This window comes from Halyomorpha halys, unplaced genomic scaffold (genome assembly GCF_000696795.3).
Source record: "Halyomorpha halys isolate HHAL.00 unplaced genomic scaffold, Hhal_1.1 Scaffold78.1, whole genome shotgun sequence".
Taxonomy (NCBI): domain Eukaryota; kingdom Metazoa; phylum Arthropoda; class Insecta; order Hemiptera; family Pentatomidae; genus Halyomorpha; species Halyomorpha halys.
This window is the reverse complement of record NW_027108467.1, coordinates 1,336,344-1,361,801: the sequence shown is the minus strand read 5'-3', so window position 1 is coordinate 1,361,801 and position 25,458 is coordinate 1,336,344. Positions and strand designations below refer to the sequence as shown.

General features: G+C 32.1%; 1 protein-coding gene across 1 annotated transcript in view; it reads right to left on the bottom strand.

Annotated features, from left to right (window-relative positions):
• Positions 1-6: 6 nt before the first annotated feature.
• Orc3 (origin recognition complex subunit 3) overlaps positions 7-25,458 on the bottom strand; it is a 32,509-nt gene continuing 7,057 nt past the window's right edge. The window contains exons 6-15 of the mRNA XM_067046804.1: positions 22,943-23,102; positions 16,484-16,597; positions 16,189-16,380; positions 15,995-16,111; positions 15,789-15,911; positions 15,004-15,171; positions 7,623-7,859; positions 2,528-2,647; positions 981-1,048; positions 7-238 (exon numbers count right to left, since the gene is read on the bottom strand). Coding sequence (XP_066902905.1) covers positions 130-238; positions 981-1,048; positions 2,528-2,647; positions 7,623-7,859; positions 15,004-15,171; positions 15,789-15,911; positions 15,995-16,111; positions 16,189-16,380; positions 16,484-16,597; positions 22,943-23,102 — 1,408 coding nt within the window. The 3' untranslated portion in view covers positions 7-129. The remainder of the gene's footprint in view (positions 239-980; positions 1,049-2,527; positions 2,648-7,622; positions 7,860-15,003; positions 15,172-15,788; positions 15,912-15,994; positions 16,112-16,188; positions 16,381-16,483; positions 16,598-22,942; positions 23,103-25,458) is intronic.

Below are 25,458 nucleotides of genomic sequence, written 5' to 3'. Positions count from 1 at the left end.
GAGATCATCACATGATTTGGATAGAATTAATAAAGCCTGAGATCATCACATGATTTGGATAGAATTAATAAAGCCTGAGATCATCACAAGACTTGGATAGAATTAATAAAGTCTATCATGAAGGCGCTTCTACTTGTTAGTTCCCCAGGTGAGACGTGTAACATGATCAGGTTTAGCCTTTGAGGATTTAATAAATCCAAGGAATTCCAATTCTGCTACTGCTTGCGTAAAACGAGCTCTAATTAAGGTATTTAAGGAAAAATAATTCAATTCAAGATGGTACTTATAAAAACATGTTTATCTGTATATTAGAATTAAGAAGTAAGTATTCAAATATATAAGATGGCCATTGTCATAACATATTTTAGAAATTAATATTAATAAATAAATCTGTAGCGCTACAACCCATGAAGGATCAGGGGTTCAGTACTTTGTAAGGAAGTACTGTTACTAGACCAACGGTTGTGCAAGGAGGCGATTTGGTCAGAACCATGATCGACTGCCAGATTTTTTCCCAACTAAAGGTTACAAAGACTCCATGGACCTTTAAGAGAAATGTTTTTTAACTAAAAAGATCATAATTCTAAAAAAATTACCAATTCTTTTCAGTGTACCCATTGATTTCAAAGGTCTAACCATCTTACATCTATAAATTGTTGTTTTGTTTATTTAGTTCAATAGAACCTTCCTCCCTCTCGAATATTTTAATATTTTATTTGATTTTAACAATTTAATAATAAACAAATTAATAACAAATATTTTTTTTCTCTTTCTAAGCACCCATGGGGCTTAAAAAAGTAAAAAATAATAAAAATGTTCAGGAACAATAATACTTTTGCATTTAAACACTCCCTCATTGCATATCACACATCCTTTAGCTTAAAATCACTACCTGAGGTTGAAGTGATTAATTTTTTGAAATGTACTAACATTTTCTACTTATTAATTAATTAATTTAATATTGTATTGATAAAGGATACTGCGTAGTTGGATCAACATCATCAGCGTTGTCCAAACTTCTTCCGGGATTGATGATAGTTGAAAAAGACTAAAACAAAATAAAAAACAAAAAATATAAAAAATAGTATAGTATGAATAGGAACTGTTCTAGTTTATTTTAAATAATCAATCAGAGAGATAGCATTGGATAATGAGAAAGTATGTAGTGGGTAGGAATTTACGGAGTTTGTAAAGTAGTCCTGGATGCTAAAAGCCTATTCTACTTCGAGACACCCGAGTTGTACATTCCGTACTTCAATGCAGACGAGAGAGCATCCACCATAAGATGATATTGTTGGATAACAGAGTGGGATGTTAAGAATCCAAACGGGTGATGTGGAATTATATGATTAGAATCAAGGATGGGATACAGGCGATGGCTATTTGGGTATGGATATCATTTTGACCGTAGTTAGTTTTCACATGTCAGGAAAATATACTGAGCAGATTAGTGTTTACTATGTAGATGAGGAATGGCACGGCTTTTTGAGGAAGAAGTTTTAAGATATAGGATCTAATTAAGTCCTATCCAGGACCTTTGCGGGAAGGTAATCAAAAGTAAAGATGCTGGGGAATAGGAGTTTTAGAGAGGTACTACCACTTTTATTTAAAATAATAATTCCACAATTTAAAATTGAGTAAAATAGAAAATAACTGAAATTTGAATAATAATAATAATAATGAAGGCCTAATGAACCCGAAGGTTCGATGCCGATACCACTAAACGCACTCTGCATACATCATTCCAGTGACGCCCCTGCAAACCCAATTCTACTAAATCAGTTTTAACACAATTCTCCCATCACGTTTTGGTCTACCCCTTGGTGTTCATTAACATTTTAGGGATCTGCTCATTACTAAACCCTACAACCTTACAAGCCCATCTTATACGCCCCAATGCTATAACTTGAATTACATTTAGGGGGTGCTGGTCCCTTAATTCAGTGCTGTGTAATGTTCTAAATTCTCCCATTAATTTATCCTTTTTTGGTCCCAATATTTTACATGATACTTTATTTTTGAATATCTTAAGGCTCTGTTCATCCCTTAGTGTAAGAGGCCACGTTTCACATCCATAAATAACAGTAGGAAGGACAATAGTTTGGTTAATTCTAATTTTTAAGTTTTACAATAGAAGGTGCGAGCTAAGCAGTTTCGAAATTGAAGAATACAAGCATTTCCCACTAGAACCTAAATACTTAAACCTTTCTACCTGTTCAAACGTATTTCCTGCTACATCTATATCACTGAAATTGCTTGCGTTTCTACTGCAGTTTATTAACGTGATTGTATTTAGTTCTATAGTTTCTTTGTCCTCACCGAATAATACCAAATCATCAGCATACCCAAGCACCGGTATTTTACCACCCAAAGTTAAACCCTTTTTGGTATTCATCACACTTTTAATGACGTATTCTTGTGCTAGATTAAATAAGATAGGTGATAAAAGAATCACCTTGTTTTAAACCCGATTGTACCTGAAATTTGAATAATAATAAAAATAATCAGTTCCATTTAAGTAACTTACCTGGAGCCAATCATAAAGGTTAATGAGTGGACCTCCTTCAAGGTGAAGCTTGTAGGCTATACATATGTCAGGCATCGTGGGGAGGATTTCAGCATCATCTTCTAGCTTACAACAGTCACACTAAAGCGAAAAAGAAGAAATATATAAGAAAAATAGATATGTCTTGTTAAATAACTCCATACAACTTTTACAGAATTTATTAGGATAAATATAAATAACATATTGTAGGAAGATAGTCCGAACAGCGACCAAGAAAGGTATAAGAGAGAGCTTTATTAAAAAAAAGTTGTATCGGCTAACTGTATTGGGCTGCTAACTACACAGCATACTTAAATCTATTTAGACAATTTTTTTTTTAAAATTCTTATATACCATTTTTGTTCTTTTATTTTTTTCTTTCTATACTTTATTTGTTTTTTTAATCTTTTTTTTTAATAATTTTTTACTTAACCCAAAGATTTCCTCCTCTTTAACAAATATAGAATAAAATTAAAACATAAAATTTTTATTGGAAGAAGACAGTTGGCCGTATGAAGTAGATTGTAGGAAGATAGTCCGGGTGGCGGTCAATAAAGGTATTAAAATAGTAAAAAAAAATTATTTGTTGTTAACCAATGTTTCGCCCCATTTTGCAGAGCTTCGTCAATGCTGTCAGACTGAAACAGTGATGTCAACTGATGTTGGTCTGTTTTAATCTGACAACCCTGCAAAGTAGGGAAAAACATTGGTTAAAAATAAATAGTTTTCCTTTCCTATTTTGATACTTTTATTGACCGTCACCCGGACTAACTTTCTACTATAAAATTTTTAAATAAATAACATATAGTCTTAAAAATCTAAAAATCGTATTTTCGCATATAAGTACTATTTAATTAAAATATTAAAAAATATGATAAAACAATTAGAATAAAAAATAGAAAGAATGTAAAAAGTTATACAGTGAAGTCTCAGTTATACGAATATGAGAGGGTACCAAAAATTCTTCGTATATGTGAATATTTCGTGTAAGTGAATACATATTATGTACGTATATTTTTGAGAATTCTGTTTTCGTAATTAGTAGGTACATATACGTATGTTGTATGCAGTTGAAAGAAAAACAAAGTAAAGTGAAAAAAAAATTTGTTTATTATATAAAAATTTAATTTATCTTTAATCCGAATTTTTTAATTTTTGACAAAAAAATTGTGTCATGTTGCTTTTGGCTGAATACATCATTCTTTCGCATTCTGTTAAGGTGTTAGATTCCTTCTCGCTAATCTCTTTCGCATATACAACTTCAAATGCTTCAAGAGCTTCTGCAAAAATGGAAGAGGCAAAGGTTCTTCGTCATCTGAATTGGAATCGTCTGAGCTTATTATTATACATTGGGGAGTAGAATATAAACATAAAGAGTCATTGGGACCGGATGTTATTCGCGGAAAAAAATTGTTTACTCATGGTATTTTTCGTCCTTTGTCTTACTACGGAAGAAACAAAAATTCAAAGAACTGAATAAAATTTACTAATATGTACATAAAGCGGGTCCAAACTTTCCTTCGTATAAATGGATAATTACATACACATAATTCAGGGGTTTTTGCAGGGGATTGAGAAATTCTTCGCATAACTGAATGTTTCGTACAAGTGAGTTTCGTATAAGTGAGACTTCACTGTACATAAAAAAGAGGAACACAGCAAGTTATGAAAATATAAATATGGATAAATGGAATAGTAATTAATAATAAGTACAGCACTGAATGATAAAATTAATTATGTAAAACTATAGTTATGTATGTCTTAATAGATACAGTAACAAATATAAAATTAAGAGAAAGAGTGGTGAGTACTAAGCTGTTCCTAGATGAACCCCATAAGAGCCAAAGCGAGGAACTGCAAGGGCTGGATAAGAGTTCTCTCAGGATAGTTACAGAGATCTACACAGGTCCCTGTAGATTAAATAACCATATGTTTAACCTCAAGCTTACAGTCACCCTTGGGCAGATTTTACAATACTGAGGATGAGACAGCATACCTATTGTATTTTGGTGTGACCGATTTGCGGACATGAGGTTCGCGCTATTTGGGGTGGATCCCAAGCGGTGTGAGCTGATCAATCTCTCAAGCTAGATTCCTAGAATCTTCAAACTTTAAGCTTTTATAATATGTTGGTGGGGTGTAAATGAGGTACGAGTAAGGTGAGATGAACGGACAGGTAAAGGAATAGAAAGAGATAATAGAAGAAAGAAAAATAATAATAAAGGCCTTCACCTCTGGCCTGGAGATGGTTAATTATAGAAAAGTTAGTTACTAATAAATAGTTTGTATTTTTACTATTTTATAACTTTCTTTACTGCAAGCCAGACTATCATTCTACCATCTATTACATACAATCAACTATAAATCTTCTAATATAAATAGTACGCATATTTAAAAAAAAAAAGGTAAGTAGACAGAAGATTTATTATAAATTTAACACAGCCTTCACCATCTCATATACAAATTAGTTCCGATCCAAAGAATATAATAGTTTTGAATATACACCTGTTGATTATGCCTTATTGGTGTTATAGATGCCTCAAGAAAATAAATTACACATAAAAGTAATTAAAATTTTTTTTTTTATATTATGTTAATTTTAGTAAATAATCAGTTTATTATTTAATATTATAATATTAGTACCAAGCTAAGAGTTATTGTACAATTAACATTTATTTATGCATTATTGATTTATAATTAATATACTTTATATGTTTATTATTTAAATATTTAGTATACTATTAAATATTATTATAAATTTTGTTATAAAAGTCGAGGATTGGCTCTATGGAAGGATTCAGGACATACCTAGTGAGGCATAAAGTCCACAGGGAAATTAGAATGAGGTAGCGCAGTTATGTAAAACCTATAATTATAAAAGAAAGAATCAAAAAACATTTAATATTCAGTGAGATAGATATTTTTGTTGTGAAATGCAAGTTAAAGGTAAACAATACGAATGCAAAAAACAAAAAAAGTGATTATGGAAGTCTTGGCCGACAGAAGTGAAAAAACTTCTGGGAATGAAATAATGGATTAAAACGATATTAATAATGATCATGCCTTTCCTCTTATAGCTTAGGGTAGAAAGTATTACTTGCAAAATAATAATAATTAAAATAGACCAGCCATCTCTTGAGTCAATTCTAGCAGGAAAAATGTAATGTAGGAAAATATGAACAAAAGATAAGTTATATACTATAATAATGAACAGTACTCACAGTTCGATAGCTGCAGGGGAAATCTAGTTTATTTTGGTTCTCAAAGATGGAAATTAGGGTTGTGGGTACATAGAATAAATAAGTGAAAGGAATAAATTAATGAACCTGTTGTATACTATAGCAAAAACCTTGAAAGACATCAATCTTCAGAGATGAAATCAAGTATTAAATTTGAATAAATAATTGACACTGATGGACAATGAAATGCACAATAATTTAGCGCAGAGAATAATCATAAAATACATTTATTAAATAAATCAAAAATTCGTATCCCTTTTTGTCTCAACACTTTATTTTTCACCAGTCCTACGTTTCGGCCATTCTAGCCATCCTCAAGGACATCTTCAATATATTTCTTCCTCACATTAATTTAAAGTTTCTTTTGCAGGTTATTCTGCCCAGGTCATTTTCTTTATTATGAGTTAAAAGCCTATTTTTTAAAAATTTAAAATCATTAATATTTAATTTTTCTTATATAAGATTATCCACAATTAATACACTACCATATAACAAACCATTTATTTATTTTTACCGTTTATTTAGATAAAGGGTTTGTTATATGGTAGTGTATTAATTGTGGATAATCTTATATAAGAAAAATTAAATATTAATGATTTTAAATTTTTAAAAAATAGGCTTTCAACTTATAATGAAGAAAATGACCTGGGCAGAATAGCCTGCAAAAGAAACTTTAAATCAATGTGAGGAAGAAATATATTGAAGATGTCCTTGAGGATGGCTAGAATGGCCAAACGTAGGACTGGTGAAAAATAAAGTGTTGAGACAAAAAGGGATACGAATTTTTGATTTATTTAATAAATAATTACCTTGTCTCAAGAAATTGAAATAATATAATTAAAATAAAATATATGTTAGCCAATGAAGGACAAGAGAAAACAAAATTAGCTATAAAATGAATAATGAATCTTGAGAAGGCCAAACAGAGACAGAAGGTAGAGTGAATTAGAGTGTGTAGTAGGGTAGGAGGTTATGTAAAAAGGAAGGGAACTAAAATGTAGGATGCCATGATAACGTTCTATGTTTTGTATTATTAAAATTTTTATCTTTCTTCTAAAACAGAACACCCAGCTTCTCTAAAGAAGAGAATCCTTTATTTGGAGGGGATAATCTTGGTAGATATTAAGAAACCTGGTAAGTCTGAAAAAAATTAATTCCATGCATTAATTAGCATAGATGAAATGCACTAGGTACATTTCATCTCAAGCATCATTATTAGGACACAAATTTGAGGATAGTATGTCGAATTTTGAGGGAAGGGTTTAATTTTTTTTTTTAACATAGATTGTTGTATACATATATACGATAATTCAGCTGTGGCAGATAGTTATTTTGTTTCACTGTAGCCGTGAGTCAGTCCTGTGGGTTCAGTAGTCCTCCGGGGTCCAACCAGTCACATAAAGTGGGTGCCCTTAATTGGGTAAAAATGTGGCAGTCGACATGATTCTGACCAAATCACCTCCTAGCACAACCGTTGGCCTAGTAGCAGTACTTCCTGACAAAGTACTGCACCCCTGGCCCTTCATGGGTTGTAGCGGTACAGATTTAATTTTTTGTTTTAATATACTAATACGCTGTATACATACCATGAGTGCTCACCACATAACTAAAGGTCTCTTAATGCCATTAATTCTGGAATCGTAAGCTTGTACACTTATATTTTATGAATAGTGTCCGTTAAAGAGAAGTGAAAATTCCTGAAATTCAACAAAATCCAAGACAGCAAAACTTGCGGATATGCTATATTGGTTTTACATCGATGATATATGTATAAATCTGTGTATGTTTATACACATCAGATAATACTTTCTAGTAAAAATAGTTAAAAAATCATTTACCAGTAAATACTGATGAGGATTATTCAAGGCAGTATGAATTGGGCCACGAATTCTGGGCACAACTTTGTTTCTTGCTTCTTTATCACGTATTGTTACTAATTCCCAAAGGACTGTCCATTCAGTGTAAGGTGTAATGCAAGAGGGTATCAATGAAGCCATAAGAAAATCTATTATTTTTTCTCTAATGATCTCATAACCCACTTTTTTTGGACCCTTCGAACTCATCTCTGCTAATTTCTAAAAATATAAAATATATAGACTATTAACAAGATAGCATATTAATTAAAATAAACAACCATTATCTAATCATTAATATAACAGCTCTTAACCTCTACACTGTAAGTAAATTACACCTATCAGAATACAAAATGTAGACTAATACGAACAACCTTCATTAACTCTTGGAATGAACACATGCTGCTTTGCATTATGAGGGTGGTCTGAAAAGTTTCCGACTGAAATGTGAAGATGGTTACACTCGTAAATAAAAGCAAGTGAATTTCATTGTTCATCTGTTCACAGTTACCCAGCAAAGTTTCAGCCATTTTGGGCTCGCAGTGTTTATGTAACAGTCGTTTGAGTGTTTTTGTGAAAATAGACAAAATCGAGTATTGAGCTGTCATTAAATATTTGTTTTTGAAAGGTAATACACCAATGCAAATCAAAAATGAGTTGGATTCAGTGTATGGGGACTCTGCACCATCATTTACCACAATGAAATTTGGGGTAGCTGAATTCAAATGTGGCTGTAAGAGCTTGGGAAACAATGAACGTTCGGGACATGCAAACTACCGGCAAAAACATCACCAAATGGTGCAAGACTGCCAAATTAAAGTGAGAGAGATAGCAGAGGTTATGAACATGTCAAAAGAACGTGTTTGTTACATATTAAATCAACATTCAGATATGAGAAAGCTGTCTGCACACTGGGTGCCACGTTAGACCAAAAATGAATTCAGATGAACATTTCCAACGTTCTGTTGGTGCCGATTAATTACTGAAGATGAAACTTTGATACACCACTATATGGCTGAAACAAAAATATAGTCCAAACAGTAGACTGCAAAGGGGAAACCGGCTCCAAAAAAAAAAAAAACTGTTTTCTCGGGTGGTAAAGTGATGGTAACTGTTGTTTGGGATAGTCATACAGTTATTTTAATTGACTATCTTTAAAAAGGAAAACAATTGCAGGAGCATACTACGCATCATTACTTTACAAGCTGAAGGCAGAATTTGTGAAAAAACAGCCACATATACAGAAAATCTTGTTTCACCAAGACAATGCACCGCCCCACACATCAGCGGTTGCCATGGCGAAAATCCACACATTATGGTTTGAACTGCTTTACTATCTGCCTTACTCGCCATATCTAGCCCCAAGCAACTTCTTTTTGTTCCCTCATCTAAAAATTGCCCTTGAAGGACAGAGATTTTCGTCAAATGAAGAGGCAATCACCTTCGTGGACAATTATTTTGCAGAAAAAAAAAAACACCGAGTACTTTTTAGACAGGTTACAGATATGGGAGCATCACTGGGAGTAGAGTGTAGAGTTACAAGGAGATGTTGAAAAATAAAAAAAAAATTCAGAAAAAATGTCTTGTATTTTTGTTAGGTCGGAAACTTTTCAGACCAACCTCCAATAAATGCAGGCTTGCCATTGGTAAATGACTTCGGAGAAGTAGATTGGTTGTCTTTTCGAACAGGAAAATCCCCATCAAAGCTCTCTTTAACCATGAATGCAGATTTGCATAGATCATTTCATCATTTTATAAAGACCTGTGTAAGGTCATTGTAGTGGCAAACGCAATCCATCTGAGTGCAAGTACCAGAAGGTTGCATGTTCTAATCACGTGGAGGTCACCAATAAAGGAATACAAAATGTAGCCTAATAGGTACAAGCTTTATTAACACTTAAAATGAACACATGTATATTTTAACAATACAACAAAGTGGAGGTAAATCCAATAAACTTTAACTTCAGTGATGCCAACAAGGGCTACCATAACTCCAGTGTTGCCAGTAAGTTGTGTCATGACCCCTTAATTAAAATATTAAACATTTAAAGAGGAAAAAAGGTAATTAGACTTCAGACCAAGATTTGAAAAATCCATGAATGAAATGAAAAGTAATATTATTCTGGGATGTCTAGTCCCCTAAGAATAATTACACTGTACATTTAAGTGTGAATCGTCTGGCATAGAATGGTTTAATAATTAAATAATAACAAAATCAAAACAGTAATATAAAAAATAAAAACAAAAGTACAGAAGTTTCAAACATGATATTTATAAATATTCAAAACATGAACTTACAATAAAATAGTTGGCAATCAGATATTCCATAAATTAATGAATTAAATAATTTAAAATATATAAATTTAAATAATCCTACTTCTTGTTTGTTGTTTGCTTACTGTTACAAATTTGAGGTAGATTGATAATTGAAAAGTCCGAGAAATAATGTATGTTTCAATGAGATTAATGAAGAGGTTTTAGGGATGGATGCTTGTGTATAGAATTCCAGAAAGAGGTACCTCGAATTATATACAATTTTTTGAAGGAGACCGTTCTATGAGAAGGAATATACAAGTTTAGTGGTTGAGATCTTGTATGTAAGAGTAGACAGAAGAAAACAAAAAAAGGATATGGGGAGGCTTATTAGTTTTAAAGGCTGAAAAGAGATAGGGAAGTGGAAATATTTGCAATGGAAAAAAAGGGTAAAGCTACATTAATTCAGCGTACCAAATGGAGACATGAGTGTCAAGTGATTCTGAAGATAGATAAATCTTATAGGACAATTCATTAATCTCTTCGACCACATCTCTTGCATACCTAACAATCCACCATACAGTAATAATCAAAACGGGAGAAAATGAGGGAGGTAACTAGAAGCTGGTGGGTTTTGAAGGGTAAATAATCAAGGAATCTTAAGAAATATTTAAGGATAGTAATGGGTTCCGGGAAATTCAGGAAATATGGTTATTCCAGGATAGGTGCCGTTGAAAAATCACTAATTTTTAATTGAGATTTGGAATTGAATGGTTTGGCAATTGTGGTAGAGTAGGGGATAAGTATGGGGAATTAAGCAGGTACTAGAAACCAATGAGAATGCTCTTAGTTTTTTCAAAATTAAGCCTGTTGAATATGTACATTAGATGAATTACAATTGCAAGAACCAAAGAAGCCAAATAACTTAATATCATGATAATATATGAAAACAATAAATTGAGGGTTGCATTTATTCTCTAGTAAGAACTATGTGTTTATAAACCTTTTTATTAATACTAATCAACTGACATACATAAAAAGTAAGAACTAACAGTCACTGTTCCTTAGTTGGAGAAGAAAAATATTTCAGTTCTTAAATCAACAAACATCTTTCTGAGGATTGAAATAAGTACACTTCAATAACTTGATGAAAAAATTTATTGGAATTACTTAATTTATATAAGGAATAATAATAGGCTTAGCAAATCAGAAGGTTTGATGCCGATACCACCAATCGCTTTCCAAATATATGATACCTTTCTTTTTCCCACCCTCCTATTTTATTTATTTATACAATTACAATATATAATATTGACAAAATAGGTATATATACAATATTTACAAATTAATTTCCTATTTTTACCCGTTGGTATTATTAGGATAGGGGTATTTTTTGGCGCTTTGTGCCTTTAACTTATAATTTTTATTTAATGAGTGGGGAGGGACCACTCTATTGGCTTCTTTATTTTATTGAATCCAGGCTGCAGAGCCAGAATCCCTTCCCTCAGCAAGCATGCCGACCAAGGGGACAGTACTTTGCCACCTTCCAGGTCTTGTTGGAGGTGTGATTATTCTGAATAGCCGATTGGCACAGGTTTTCAGCCCATCAAAGAATTTCATTTGTAGAGGTGTCGCAGGAGTGGCACACCGTAGAGCAGAGTTGAGCGGATTATTGCCTTGTATATTTGTAACTTTAATCGTAAGGAGATCTGCTGTGAGGTAAGCAGGTGGTAGAACCTATATGACTTCTGCAGGGCTAGTTTCATCCTGACGTGAACATGACTAGAGGTAAGATGCCTGTCTAGAGTCACGCCAAGGTAGAGGATGGTGTTAGATATTTTCCGACCTTCGTCATCCATGACAAACTGCTAAGGTAGCTTGTACTTTTTGCCCTTTTGAAAGGACATTACTATGGCATCCGTCTTTGCAGAGTGAACCCTGATGCCTTCTTTAGAGCAGCTATGATGGTGGCTGAAGCGGCCAAACATCATCAACATAGGCTGCTACCACTGCCTCTGGATGCTTGAGGGCCATGAATTGGTCACCTATTGGTGCCATGAAAATGACAAACAATAGAGGACTCAGTACAGAGCCCTCAGGGACTCCGCAAGAGATAAGTGGTTGGGACCGGAAGAGATAAGTCCACGTCAACTCTTACTACAAAGAATCTTCCACTAAGGTAGTTTCTGAAGAACTCCTACAGTCAGCGAAGCAGTAGCGGGTGTGACATGCTCTCAAAGGCCTGGCTGCAGTCCAGGGAAATAAAATCAAATTTAAAATAATAAATTTTTGAATACTTATGAATATATAAAGACATTTGAATAAGAGATATTAAATAGTAGCTGTTACTAGCCACGACTGTTATAGTAACTAAATTTACTAATAATTGTAGTCTCAACAAAAAAAAAAAAAAATCCAATAAAACATTTACAAGTTTTTTAAATGAACTTCCACACATAGTGAACCTTTTAGAGGATTATAGAAACATAAAATATTATAAAAAGAAAAAATAAATCTTCACATGGTAAGAATTTTATTAAGAATTTTTTTTGGAAATATTCTGAGAATAAATTTGCCTAATGAGATAATGAATTCTTTAGGGCCCTTTTCAAACACTTTCCCTTGACCAAAAATAATATAGGTAGATAATGGACCAAAACTAAACATGGATTAATATGAGAAAATAAAAAAAAAATTCAAGTTAAAATATGTTCAACCTTTTCATCAATATTTTCATCCAATAATTCAGAGTTGTGTACTGTTAAATCAGTTTCAACTACTTCCAACTTTTTCATCTAATTTATTTTCTAACTCAGTTAATCTTCTCCTGTTATTTTCACATAATTCTATATTGGTTCACTAAATCTTCTCCTACTTTATTTATAGCACCCTTTACATTTATTATATCATCTGCCATATTGGTTATCATCATCATTAATTGTTGAAACATTTACGTTTAGTATCAAAATGATCGCAATTTTCAACATTTGAACTCGAATTTGCTCCCACTAATTTGTTATTATGGAAGTTATTTAATACTGATGAGTTATTCCCAGCTCTAATGTGTTGGATAACAATATCTTCATAATTTTCTGTTAAAACTACAGCCATACCATTCGATTTTCCAAGAATCACATCTCTAGGATCTCTTCCCCCAGTTGCCTGTAATTTATCCTCTATCATTTACTAGTTAAGATACAAAAAAAAAATTATTAAATTTTAACTTCTATTAAGCTGTGTCCTGATTGCTGTGACCTAACCTGTAAAGAATTAGGGCCAATATGGGACGCCAATTTATGTAATATTCACGATTTGTTTATTCTAAATAAATGGGAATTTCATAGTTTTTACTTATTCTCAGATCTAAAATATAGTTTTGAAGATGACAAGGTTAAATGAAAAGATTAAATATTAAATAGATATGAGAATTTTTATTTAAAATTATACATAATTTTATGAACTCTTAATCTCAGGGCAGGTTTTCTAGGCAATCAGAACACTTAACTACTAATTACACTTTTATAAATATACTTAATTATATGTTGCGCTAAACTAACCAATTTCTATGATTGCTAATGGTTTTTGATGTCTTCTTTCCCAAAATGCTATGACTAACCATCAACAATGGATTCTAATCACCTCTGCCTCCAGATGTCCTCTCACCAGGCGATCCAAAAAACAGTACCATTTCCTTTCTTATATTTTCAATGTTCAACGATGTAAATATTTTATTCATAATTGTTATTGTCTTCTATTTCTTCTTAGATTATTCTTTTTTCTATAACTATGGTAGAGAAACAACAAAAGTTGATAAATTTCAATCCACCCACTCAACATAGTAGTAATTCAAACAGACTTCGGAAGGACGCGCCGCCATCTTGAATGATGCATCTTTCCACTATATTTGACTATCAAAATTGGTTAGCTTGCTTTTTGGTTTAATACAACAAATAACAATACTGAAATGATACATAAAATAAAAACATAACTAAAATCATCTGTACATAAAAAACAACTATTTATTAAAAAAGAGGATATATATGTTCAGTAACCCCCTTCCAACCCCGAATCTACTAAATCAGTCTTAATACAATCCAAACATCTACGTTTCAGTCTACCCCTCAGTTCAGTGCTAATTAATGTTTTAGGGATCCATTTATTACCAAGTTCCACAACCTTTCACGCCCATCTTATTCATCCTAATGCAATCTATTACCTGTGTTGTGGCCAACATAGTTTTAATATTGGTTCCATTTTATAAATACATTTATCTGTCATGGTTGTAAGCATTTGGTATTAGCATGTTTTTATTTATGCTACAAAGGTATAAATAATACCAGTATATGCCGGCTCAGGCGCTCTTATCTCCCTAGTCAGTTAGTAGCTAGCAGGCTGGCCAACCCTGATATCCGCAACAAGTCACGGTGGGCGGCTCTTCTTCCTTTTTCCCCATGAGGACAATTCCCGACACGGGGCCCCATCACCCAGGTTGATATCCAGACAATTTTATTTTATGTCGCAAACGACATAAACAATATTTCTTGTTTTTAATTTTTGTATTTGATCAGAAGTTCTTTTTTTATTTAATGTATATATATTTTTTCTTTCCAAACGTTTTTATTTTGTTATATTAAAATATTTAAAAATACAATCTTGCAAAATTCGACTATATAATTCTCTTTTTTACCATTAACGGTTGAGCTAGTAAAGGTTCATTTTGAACCCCTACCCGCCGTAACAATCTGAATTATATTTACGGTGCAGTTCCCTGAATTCAAGCATTGCGTACCCTTCTAAAAACTCTCCGGTTAACTTATCCTTTTTCAGTCCAAATATTTTACATAATACTTTATTTTCAAAAACATTGAAGGACTGTTATGAGGAATAATTATTATTATATGGGCAACAGACCCTGTAGGTCTAAGTCCTCACGCGATGTATTTCCTAATGTATTCCTGCCTGTGAGCAGGTTGAGAGTGAATTTTGCATTTTTTTATGCTTGAAAAAAGCCCGGGTGGGACCAGGGTTTGATCTGACAACCTGGTTGATAGACTGGCACATTACCACACTGCCCCCTATGAGGAATAATAAGCACAGTAAATATATATCATACCTTTCTTAGTTGAGAACGATTTTTCACATTTAAATCAATCTTTGTGGGACTTTCCTCAATGTTGGAAACAGGATTTAAGCCAATATTTTGTAATTCATCATTAAGCTTTTTCAAGTCAGCAACAGCCCAACAAAATCCTTCTCCTCCTACTTTTAGAATACAAAGAATCTGGAAAAAAAAAAAAGTCCACATAATTATCTCACAAAGGAATATCTGAATGAAGTACGCCTTCAACTGAAGGCCAGGTGCACATTCACTTTGATTAGCTGGTGGGATGTAGTGGACTGTATATAATGAAAATAATGATTAACTGAAACTAAATTCTATTGTCTTAGTTACAGGTGGTGTAGGAGGTGGCCAAAATAAAACATTTATTGCTAGATAATGTTAAGTGGGGCACTCCAGAGTCTCTCTACTCACTCATTTTGCACTAAAGATGATAGTGAAGAAAAGAGAGAACTACTGTTGGCAAGAAAAGATGGCTTTCTTTGTCCAGGTTGCTTCTTCTTCCACAGAGAGGAGGTGCTTTTGTTGTTGGCCACAAGTATTGGCACTGGCAGTGCCTACTTTATGGGAGCCCCCCAATCCATTTCAGTCTTTCGGTTATCTTAGATTACCCGAAACAATATCTACGGTAAATTATTTGAGGATGGTCATTGGCTGAAATGTTGGACATTTAAATATTAATAAAGAGTGTTTGAGGCTTAAATGGAAACAATTTATTTTATTTAAACAATAAAAGAATAAATTTGAATAATTAGCATTCCATATAAATGGATGATTACCTCTTTTAACATACTTTCCAGTTCATCTTTCGAAAGAAACTTCAAGAGAATTTGATTACATTCTTTATATTCTGAAGTTTTTGTTATATCCTTGGACATAGCCGTACAATACACTTCTCTAAACTGAAACAATAGCAATACTAATGTATTTTCCTAATCATAAAATATTGTAAGTTAAGATTTGAAAGAAACTAATAAAAACGTACCTGCTTACCCAATGGTGCCTGAGGTAAACCTTTGACTAATTTATACAGAACATGAACGCCGCTATAGAACTCCTTAATAGCCCTCCTCAATAATAATAGCTGTTTTAATATTTCTTCCTATAAAAATATTACATCAAGTTACAAAATTACTTGAGTACTTTTAATGCAATGAAATCTGTAATACAAAAGTTTACCTTTGTATAATCGTCATCGGTGACAAGTTTATCGTCCTTACTATCTTCTATGAATTTTTTAAATGATGGTATTTCTCTGATTTCTTTTAAACAATCATTATCTAGTTTCGATACATATTTCATAAGTTTCATTTCTTTTCGACAGAGAAGGCTAACTACTTTATTATTATAAAAATGATCCATAACGCAATACTATGAAAGAAAAACAGATAATTTAAAATCGTAATAGAGCAAAAAATAATTGTTTATTCGTTTAAAAAAATAAATATATATGTATATATTAATAATAAATTACCTTGACACCTTGAATGAAGCGGTTGACGGAAAAGTCGTAAAATAAAAATATAGATGTGAAAAAATTAAAAAGTTTTCCGCTCAACTGAAAAGGACATTCAGACGACAGGAGCACCTGAACAAAAAATATTAATTTACAATAATAAAATTTAAAACTGGGAAAGTATAGTCATATCTTCTTCATAGGAATACATTGAGCAGAATGGAAAGAATCACCAGTACCATAACCTGATATTGTTATCCAGCTTTCTACTACAATACGCGAAGTTAACTTTATTTTTCCAAACTACAGTAAACCTAATTTTGATTTGATCAGAATGGATGAATCCCACTTATCCGTCCTTGCCAAGGACTTTTTGAAAGCTCCAGAAACATAAACATATAATCAAAATAAAACATTTAGAATTACAATAAAGAACAGAAATTAAAATAAAAGGGGATTTAAAGATAAAATCATATGAGCAAACAGAATAATGATAAGTAATAAAAAAATATATATATAAAAATTAATAACGATATATAAATAAAATACTGAGTGCCTGTGACTCCAATAGGTTAGAAGAAATATTTCTTGATATACCAGCAGTTCAGGACTACCAAGTCGTAGATAGTACCATAGTAGTAGTCGTAGATAGATAGCCAAGTAAAGGCGCCTGAGCCAGCATATGTACACAAATAATGGTATTATTTATATCTCTGTAGCCATAAATAAAAACACGCTAATACAAAATGCTAACAACCATCACAGATAAATTTATTAATAGGATGGAACTAATTATTAAAAATATGTTGGCCACAACATAAATACATCTGTTTCTTCTAAAAATAAAATAATACAACTTCCAAAGAAAATAATACAAATAAAATAAATAAAATTAAAGTAAATACTAAGACTATTTACAAAATATGAATTTAGCAAGAACAGGACCGGTTAATGTTGAATGCATTAAAAAAAACTACAATATTAATTTAACTCATATATCAGGTAAAAAATATAATTCAATACAAAATTTAATATATAGGTCATATGTACAGTAATATATTATTGCCTTGGTTTAACAAGCTTTTAAATAACAAAATTGGCTAAATTTTGTTTCCCTTAGAAATCACTCACAAGTTAAACATCTGAATAAATTTCAGTTCCATCTGTTTAAAACATTAAGGAATTAATATTATAACATAGCTCTACCTAGGAACAACATTCACCAGGATATTTTAACTTTCAAACTATGTTTATCAAAATTATAGTTATAGCAGTTAAAATCTTGTCAAAAAGTAAACAATATGATGAGCTTAATTTTATTAGATCAATTTAAAATAATTCATGATGTATGATTTAATTCAAGTATATCAACGATCTTTAAATTTTTAATTATTATTCTTATTGGCGCAACAGACTGTGGAGGTCCAAGGCCTTGTGCGAGGTATACTTAGGAATACCTAGTACTTAGGAAATATATCACGCGTTTCATGATGTGGTTTTCATGGAGTGGGTTCATCACTCCCTCTCCTATTTTTGTGAGAGCCACCCATTAGCTAACAGGCCTCACAAATGCCTGGGAGAGGCTGTGAGTATTGTATAATTATATGCTTGAAAAAATCCCCGATAGAACCAGGGACTGGAACTCGCAACCTTCGGGTTGGCAGACAGGTGCGTTACCACACGGCTACCATCACCCCCCTAATTAATATATAGGTCATATATAAATAAAATAAATATTAAATTTTTAATAGTAGTCACCAAATCAGTTTATTTTTTTACCGAACTTAGTATTTTTTCACCACTATTTTACTTGTTTAATTTCTTTTTTATGTACAGTTAAACTGAGTTCTATTGTAATATGAGGCTAAACAATGAAATTCAAAAATTAAAACTGTTTTAGATAACTTTTGAAAGCCATAACTATAATTCACTTTGGATACAACAGGCACCCATCACAATTGATAGCTAATCACATAATTTTATAAGATCATATAGTTCATGGATTAGTTTATTTATAACATAAACACGCTATATTACCGAGAAGCATAAAAATACTTTATACTAGACTATGAGATAAAGCTTAAAAGCAGGAGTGGTTACAAGGGGAGGGATGAAACTCCAGACATAGAGGGGAGAATTTCATATGAGGAGATGAAACCTCGATCTGAAGTTAGGAAAGGAAATTGAGCCTCGGCCTGAACGAAGGACAGGAAGGAAAGAGCTAAGAAGAGGTAAAAACCACCTCATTAAATCAAAAACAATTGAGAGATATCACTTCTCCCTTTTTCCTTCTTATCCACTTTTCCAGACATTATATATTTATTTTAATTAATTATTTTTAACTCATCTATATTACTATGCATCTTTTATCTTAGTAACATATATTCTGTTTTCTTTCTTGCTCATTGTACAATATATATCGTTTTTTTCTCATACATTTCATATGTTGATTTAAATTGTTTTTTTTATTATTTTTAACATTACCTACATATTTTATTATTTTAATTCTTAATAATTACTTATCATTTGCATTTTCTTCCCAATAATTAAAAAAAAAAAAAGAACTGGGCCGTCCATAGCTCAGTGGTTAAGACACAGTCTTACCAATTTGATATCTATTGGCGGTGCTGGTTCAAATCCGACCTGGGACGTTGACTTTTTCATTGAGTGGCGGTCCCACAAAATGAAGAACTTTGACCACCAACTATGGTTAGGCAGTATAGGACTCCAATGGGAGTCTTGGCCGAAAAAAAAAAAAAAAAATTACATAAAATATACTGTTAAAAAAGTATAGGAGACGTAAATAAAACAAAAACAAAACAGAAAAGTAGATGTGGGAACACAAAATTTAAACACTAACAGACAGAAAATGAAGAAGAAAGTAGAGATTAAATAAATGTCGTGAACAAATAAATATAAATAAAAATAATAATGATGATAATAAATGAGCACGATTTGTTCTTTGCCCATTTATTATTATTATTATTATATTTATTCTTTCACAACATTTAATCTCTACTTTCTTCTTCGTTTTCCGTCTGTTAGTGTTTAAATTTTGTTTTCCCACATCTACTTTTCTGTTTTATATACATCTCATGTACTTTTTTAACTGTATATTTTACATAATTTTTTTATTTTTATTCTTACCATTGTTACATATTTTATTTTTATCATGGTTTATTCAAGTTTATTGTATATTATATATAATTTTCTTATCACTTAATTTTAACATAATATTTATTCTACTGTAATTTACCTTATTGTTGTAAAGTTCTTAGTTGGTTTTTGTATCTTTTTAGCCCTGATGAAGCCCTGCAAAGTGGGGCAAAACATCAGACATTAAATAGTTAAAAACTATTTGTTCTTTTTTTACCACAACCCTGACCATATTCTTATACAGAAAAACCTTTTAGTTATATAGATGAGTACAAAAAATTAGTTAAATTAATAATGGAGCCAATGTAAAAACAATATTGTAAAAAGAAAGAACAAGGGAGAAAAAGAAATACATGGAAAATAGAGAAAGAAGAAAGTTTCTTTCACTTATTTAAGAAACTTTCTTCCTTCCCTATTCTCCATATATATTTTATTCAATATCATTTTTTTTTCTTCTTGATGTTATATTTATGCCAGTAAATCTTTTGATTTAAAAAACTGAAATACTGATTTAACTGCTTTATCATTGTCTCTAAGAGTTTTTGAAATATCCGGGTTAATCCCTAATATTTAAAGCTAATTTAATATTTTAAATTAAAAATATGGGCATTCCTGGAAGATATGGCTAATTGATAAATTGTTACAATATAGACATTTCAGGGGAGTTCGTTTTGAGACAAGATAGGAGTGAGCCTCATCTGACCTACTCTGAGTCTAGTCATTATGACCTCCTCTCTACGACATTTACAGCTGGAGGTAATCCAGAGTTAGACATCCTTTTCAACAATTTTTAGTATAATCCTGGGATTTTGTTCCACAAATATTGCCATCTATTTTTGATTTCATTTATTAGGAGTTTGCTCATTTCTGAGTTAAAATTGCTTTACTCCATTCTGGGAGTGCGAGTGCTTATCCTGCAGGTTGATCGGCCAGTTCATTCTCTCCAATTTCTACATGACTTGGAACCAATATAAATATAATTGACATACGCAGATTTTATAGAGTCTATGGGTAGAAATGGATGCAGGATATTTTCGGATGCTCCACATGCATGCAATCTTAACCTTTAAATGACCTTAACGAGTATATAATTATAGTTATACTGTTGTAGGACAAAGACAAACAGAAGTGAAGTACTTCTGCTATAGCTTTGAGTTTGGCAGAGAATGTGCTGCATAGTTTGTGGAGTTTAATTTTGAACATTGAATCATTTGTTACAAAGGATGAAGCTGATGATTGGTCTGATATAGATCCATCTATGTAAATAATAAACCATTTCAGCATGTTTTGAAGAAGATAAGAAAAGCAGGCTTTATATTCATTTAGTTCGGTATTATTTTTGAAGTATTTGGACAGGTCTAGAATTATTTTAGGATGTTGGAGGGACCATGGTGGATGATTGTTTACCATATATAAAGGTGTGATCTTGGGTATTCTGAGGTAAATACACATCCCCTGCGTGGAGCTGAAACCTCAAGAAGACACAGAAGAGGAGACTGGCACACCATACAGAGACTGGCTCTGCTAAGGGTCACGAAGACATACAGAACAGTGTCACATGAGGCGGTGCAGGTGCTGGCCGGAGTGATGCCCCTACACCTCATCCTCAGGGAGGATGTCCTCAAATATGAAGTGAAGAGGCACGGACTGGAAACACTACTGGAGGAACTCCAAGAGGTGATCGGTGAGACTCCAAACTTAGGAAAAAAAGCTGCGAAAAAAAAAGCTTGGAGGACGGTGGGTTGCAAGCCAGAAGGGCGCTACTTTGAGAAAATTCTGCCCTACCGTCCTTTCTAGATTGAAGGCTAAATGGGTCCTCCCAGACTATTTCACAGATCCTAACAGGATACGGAGGGTTCCAGAGAAAGCTGCAGAGCTTTGGAAAGAATATCGACCCCTGGTGCGGAGTTCCTCAAACAGCATAACACATAGTAGTAGATGGCTCCGCTATGGAAGGACACCGATCCGGGCTGTCAAGAAAGACTGGGATTTTCACCCTCATCAAGTCAGACTCTTTGATGGAAGAAGAGAATAATCCTTTCTTCAGGGAGTTTATTTACAAACAGAAGGAAGTAGTGGGCCACACTCATTTCACAATGGGAAGGGCTTGACCGACCAACACCGGCGAGCCACCAGAAGAAGTGGAAACTGACCCAGACCATGACCAGGAGGGCTGGACCAGCCTGGCAACTGCAGGAGGCATCCAGACGGATGCGGACCAGGAGGACCTACTGGACGGATGAAGTCGACAGTAAAAATTGTTCCCAATAATTAAAAGGAACCCCCTTAACATTGTAATCGTTATAATTAATTTATAAAAGAAAAAAAATTATTTTTGGGAGCAAAGGCATGCGCAAACCCCAGTGGTATACCAGAAATGGAAAGAGAGAGGGAAAAAAAAAAAGATGATTGTTTTCAGATTTGTCAATTGTAATCGTTTTAAGAAAAGAGAATGGACAAGCAGATGTCTACAAAGGTTTTCCAAAGAGAATACCACAGAACTAGTGTTACATTCTCTATTGGGATCACTCTATAGACTGTCCCAAAACTAGTTTGGTTGTCACATAGTAACCGCAGTCCACAATACATTCCACGGAATATGTCAAACGCTAAATAAAAAAATATTTGATATTACTTTATATCTTTTTGTTCTCAAATGTAATGTAATTTGTTAACTGCCAAATTACCCCCTCCACTACCCTGTTTACACCTTGCATCCACCTCAAGCTCATTCTTTAGCTTTCCATCACTCAGAAAGGTGGGAGTTCTATTTTGTTCATCATTTTTCTTTTTTCTTAACCTTTATTTTATTATTTCCCAAATTTTCCAGCTTTTAGTGTAAACTGTATTTTTATATTTCCCTTTTATCTACTTATTATTAATTTATATTTCCGTTTTCATTAATTGTTTAACACTTTTTAATTCATGTTTAATATTACTATTGCGTGATACCGTGATGCCAAGAAGAAAAAACGCAATGAACCACAAAGAAAACAAAGAAAAAGATTTTTTAATGTGGTACTAAATTAACCAACAATATGCACACCAAGTCCACAATAATCAAACCTGTTCTTTTTTTCACAAATACTTTCACATTTTTTAGTCATACCTTAGAGTTTACTTTAATATGAAACTATCGACTCTCTTAAAAAAAAATCCTGACAGTTAATTACTATTTGACTTCTTTTGGCCGCAACTGGACCAGCTTCCTTTTACCAAATAAAAAAATATTTGCTTGTCAGATGTGCTATAGAAGCAAAGCAGTGATATTTTCTTATTTAACGACTTAAATATTCAAATTTATATTCATCATCATTTCACCTTGTTTACAGTGTTGTTGAGGAAGTAAACCGATGGCTGGGACTGAAATACTTTCAGGTTTAACCTTGATGTAATCTTATGAGATAAGGATTCTCCAACTGCTGCCTCTGTAGTCGCAACTCCAAAGACAAGCGTAATAGGAAGGTACTCCAAATAGCCACTATTAAAAAAAAAAAAAAATATAAAAATATAATAATGTTTGATTTGTATAATTATATATATATTTTTTTTTCCACTAAAATTGATTTAAGCACAACTAGAAAAAAAATATATATCAGACAGTTTATATTTGTAATGACGGTATACTAATTAAGTTAGAAGTCATGAATTATAATGACTGAGATGGTAATCCCAAATAAAAATTTGCTTAAGATGAGTCAGTTGAAAATATAATAAAAACGTTCTATTTTCGACACATTGATCCTTGGTAAATTAATATTTGGTATAAATAACTAGGAAAATAATAATACAGTGTAAGTAGGGGCAAATACGTTTTTAGGACACGTGTGTTACAGATTGTTAAAAAATAGTACAATATTACTCTTTGTACTCTTACAGCGCAGAGTGGTAGTGGAAAACTGGTTAAGAGCCTTCCTGTTAATTGGTATACCAATAGAAAAGCCGGACATATATTAACTTATTGTGCATCTTTCATGTTGTTTTACATCCTGATTTTGATAACGTGCACGTAAAGTAATTGAGCATAATTCATCACAGTTAGAGCAACTTTCCAATGAGATAAGGCTCTATATAGTTAATTCATGGCCTACATATTAATAGTCTCAATATATTGAAATCACTAAAGTTTGAACTTATTCCTTAGACTTTTCATGTTGGGGTAAAAACAGGTGTAAACAAAATGGTAAGTGCGAAACATTTTATAGTCTTAATGTAACATTTTGCCTAAATGAAAATAAACATGATTTGTTTAAAATAATGGGGGAAAAAAATTCAATATGGTTTCTTAAAGATATTGTTACATTTGTGCCAATCAAATTTTTTTTGTAGTATAATTAAGTAATTATTTTCAAGATGTTTTTGTTGAGAGGAATAATATAACATAAATATATTACAAAACTTAACACAGGGATGTTAGGATTAACAACTTAATTATAAAGAAAAAATAACTTCACTAACAATAATGGTAACTCAACTAGACTAACAAGTCAGAATAATGGAAATAATAAATTAATTATTAAAAATCGAACATGAAATTTATTTATATCCACCTTCCCCTTCCTTTTGAGCAACAGTTCGATGTTACACATGTAACTACTACTAATAAAACAATTAACAACTTTTACAAAAAAATTTACAATGTTCAATTTTCAGTCGTCTGCACCTCTTCTGTCCGCTGACCTTGCAGGGACTGGTCTTCTTTGATTGAAGAGGGCAGGTATGATATATTTATTGAAAAAGCTTAATATCTCCTTCAAAATTTATTTATTAATAACTTACCAAAGTCAAACTTTTAAAACTTTGGTCAGCACCTCCCTCAACTTTGAATAGAGAATTTATTTCTATATTAACTAAATAATATTTTAACTATCATGGTTCTACCAATTTCGGGAATAGAAATTCCTGACTTTTTTCAAGTTTTTTTTTTTCTTTTAAACCTCAGCACTAGAGCAAAGAATTTGTAAATTTCCACAATTACAATTTAACTATTTGCAGAACATCTCTGGGCCACTGACATTTCAAACATCGAGGAGAATTGTAATAATGGGTGAATTGCGCTAAAGGATTACCTATTTAATTCTAAAGAAAAATAAATTCCACCAACAACAATAATCAGAATAATGAAAACAACAAACTAATTATTAAAAATTGAATATAAAAAAAATTATATATATTGTAATATGCTCTTTTTGAGTAAATAATATATTTTGATGTATAAAGGGTTTATATGTTTTATTTTATGTATCATTTTAAGATTGTTAATTTGGTTTTGTTTATCCAAAAAGCAAGCTAACCAATTTTCATTGTCTATAATAACTTCGTGATTCCAAACAAAGCCAAGATGGCGGTACGTATTCTTCAGTCAAGTCCGTTGAATCAAGGCCATGTTGAGCAGATTCAAATATCATGAAAAACTATTTTAACTCTTCCCATCATAATTGAAAATACAGTAAATTAAAGGAAAAATAGAAATCAAGAAATAGTGCTAATGAATAATATTCAGAAAGTAAATCATTTGGAAAAATCCCTAACTGTTGTGCGACAATCGATGTTTACATGTAACCTCAAGGCAGGTTTTGTTTTTGGAGGGAACAGTTGTGGTCTGGACAGAGAAGAGAAAGGTCCAGTATGACGTCCCTATAACGGGACAGTATGAAGAGGTCCTCATCAATTTCTGTCAAGAAGGAAGCCATTTTTGGACGCCAGAACAAAAGAAAAAAGAAGACACCAGGAATCAACGGAAAGAAGATTGTGAACTTGGTTAGTTTGGTTATAACTAAATTTAAATACAATTGTAACAGAGATATTAATTTAATTAAGTTAATAGTAAAAGTGTT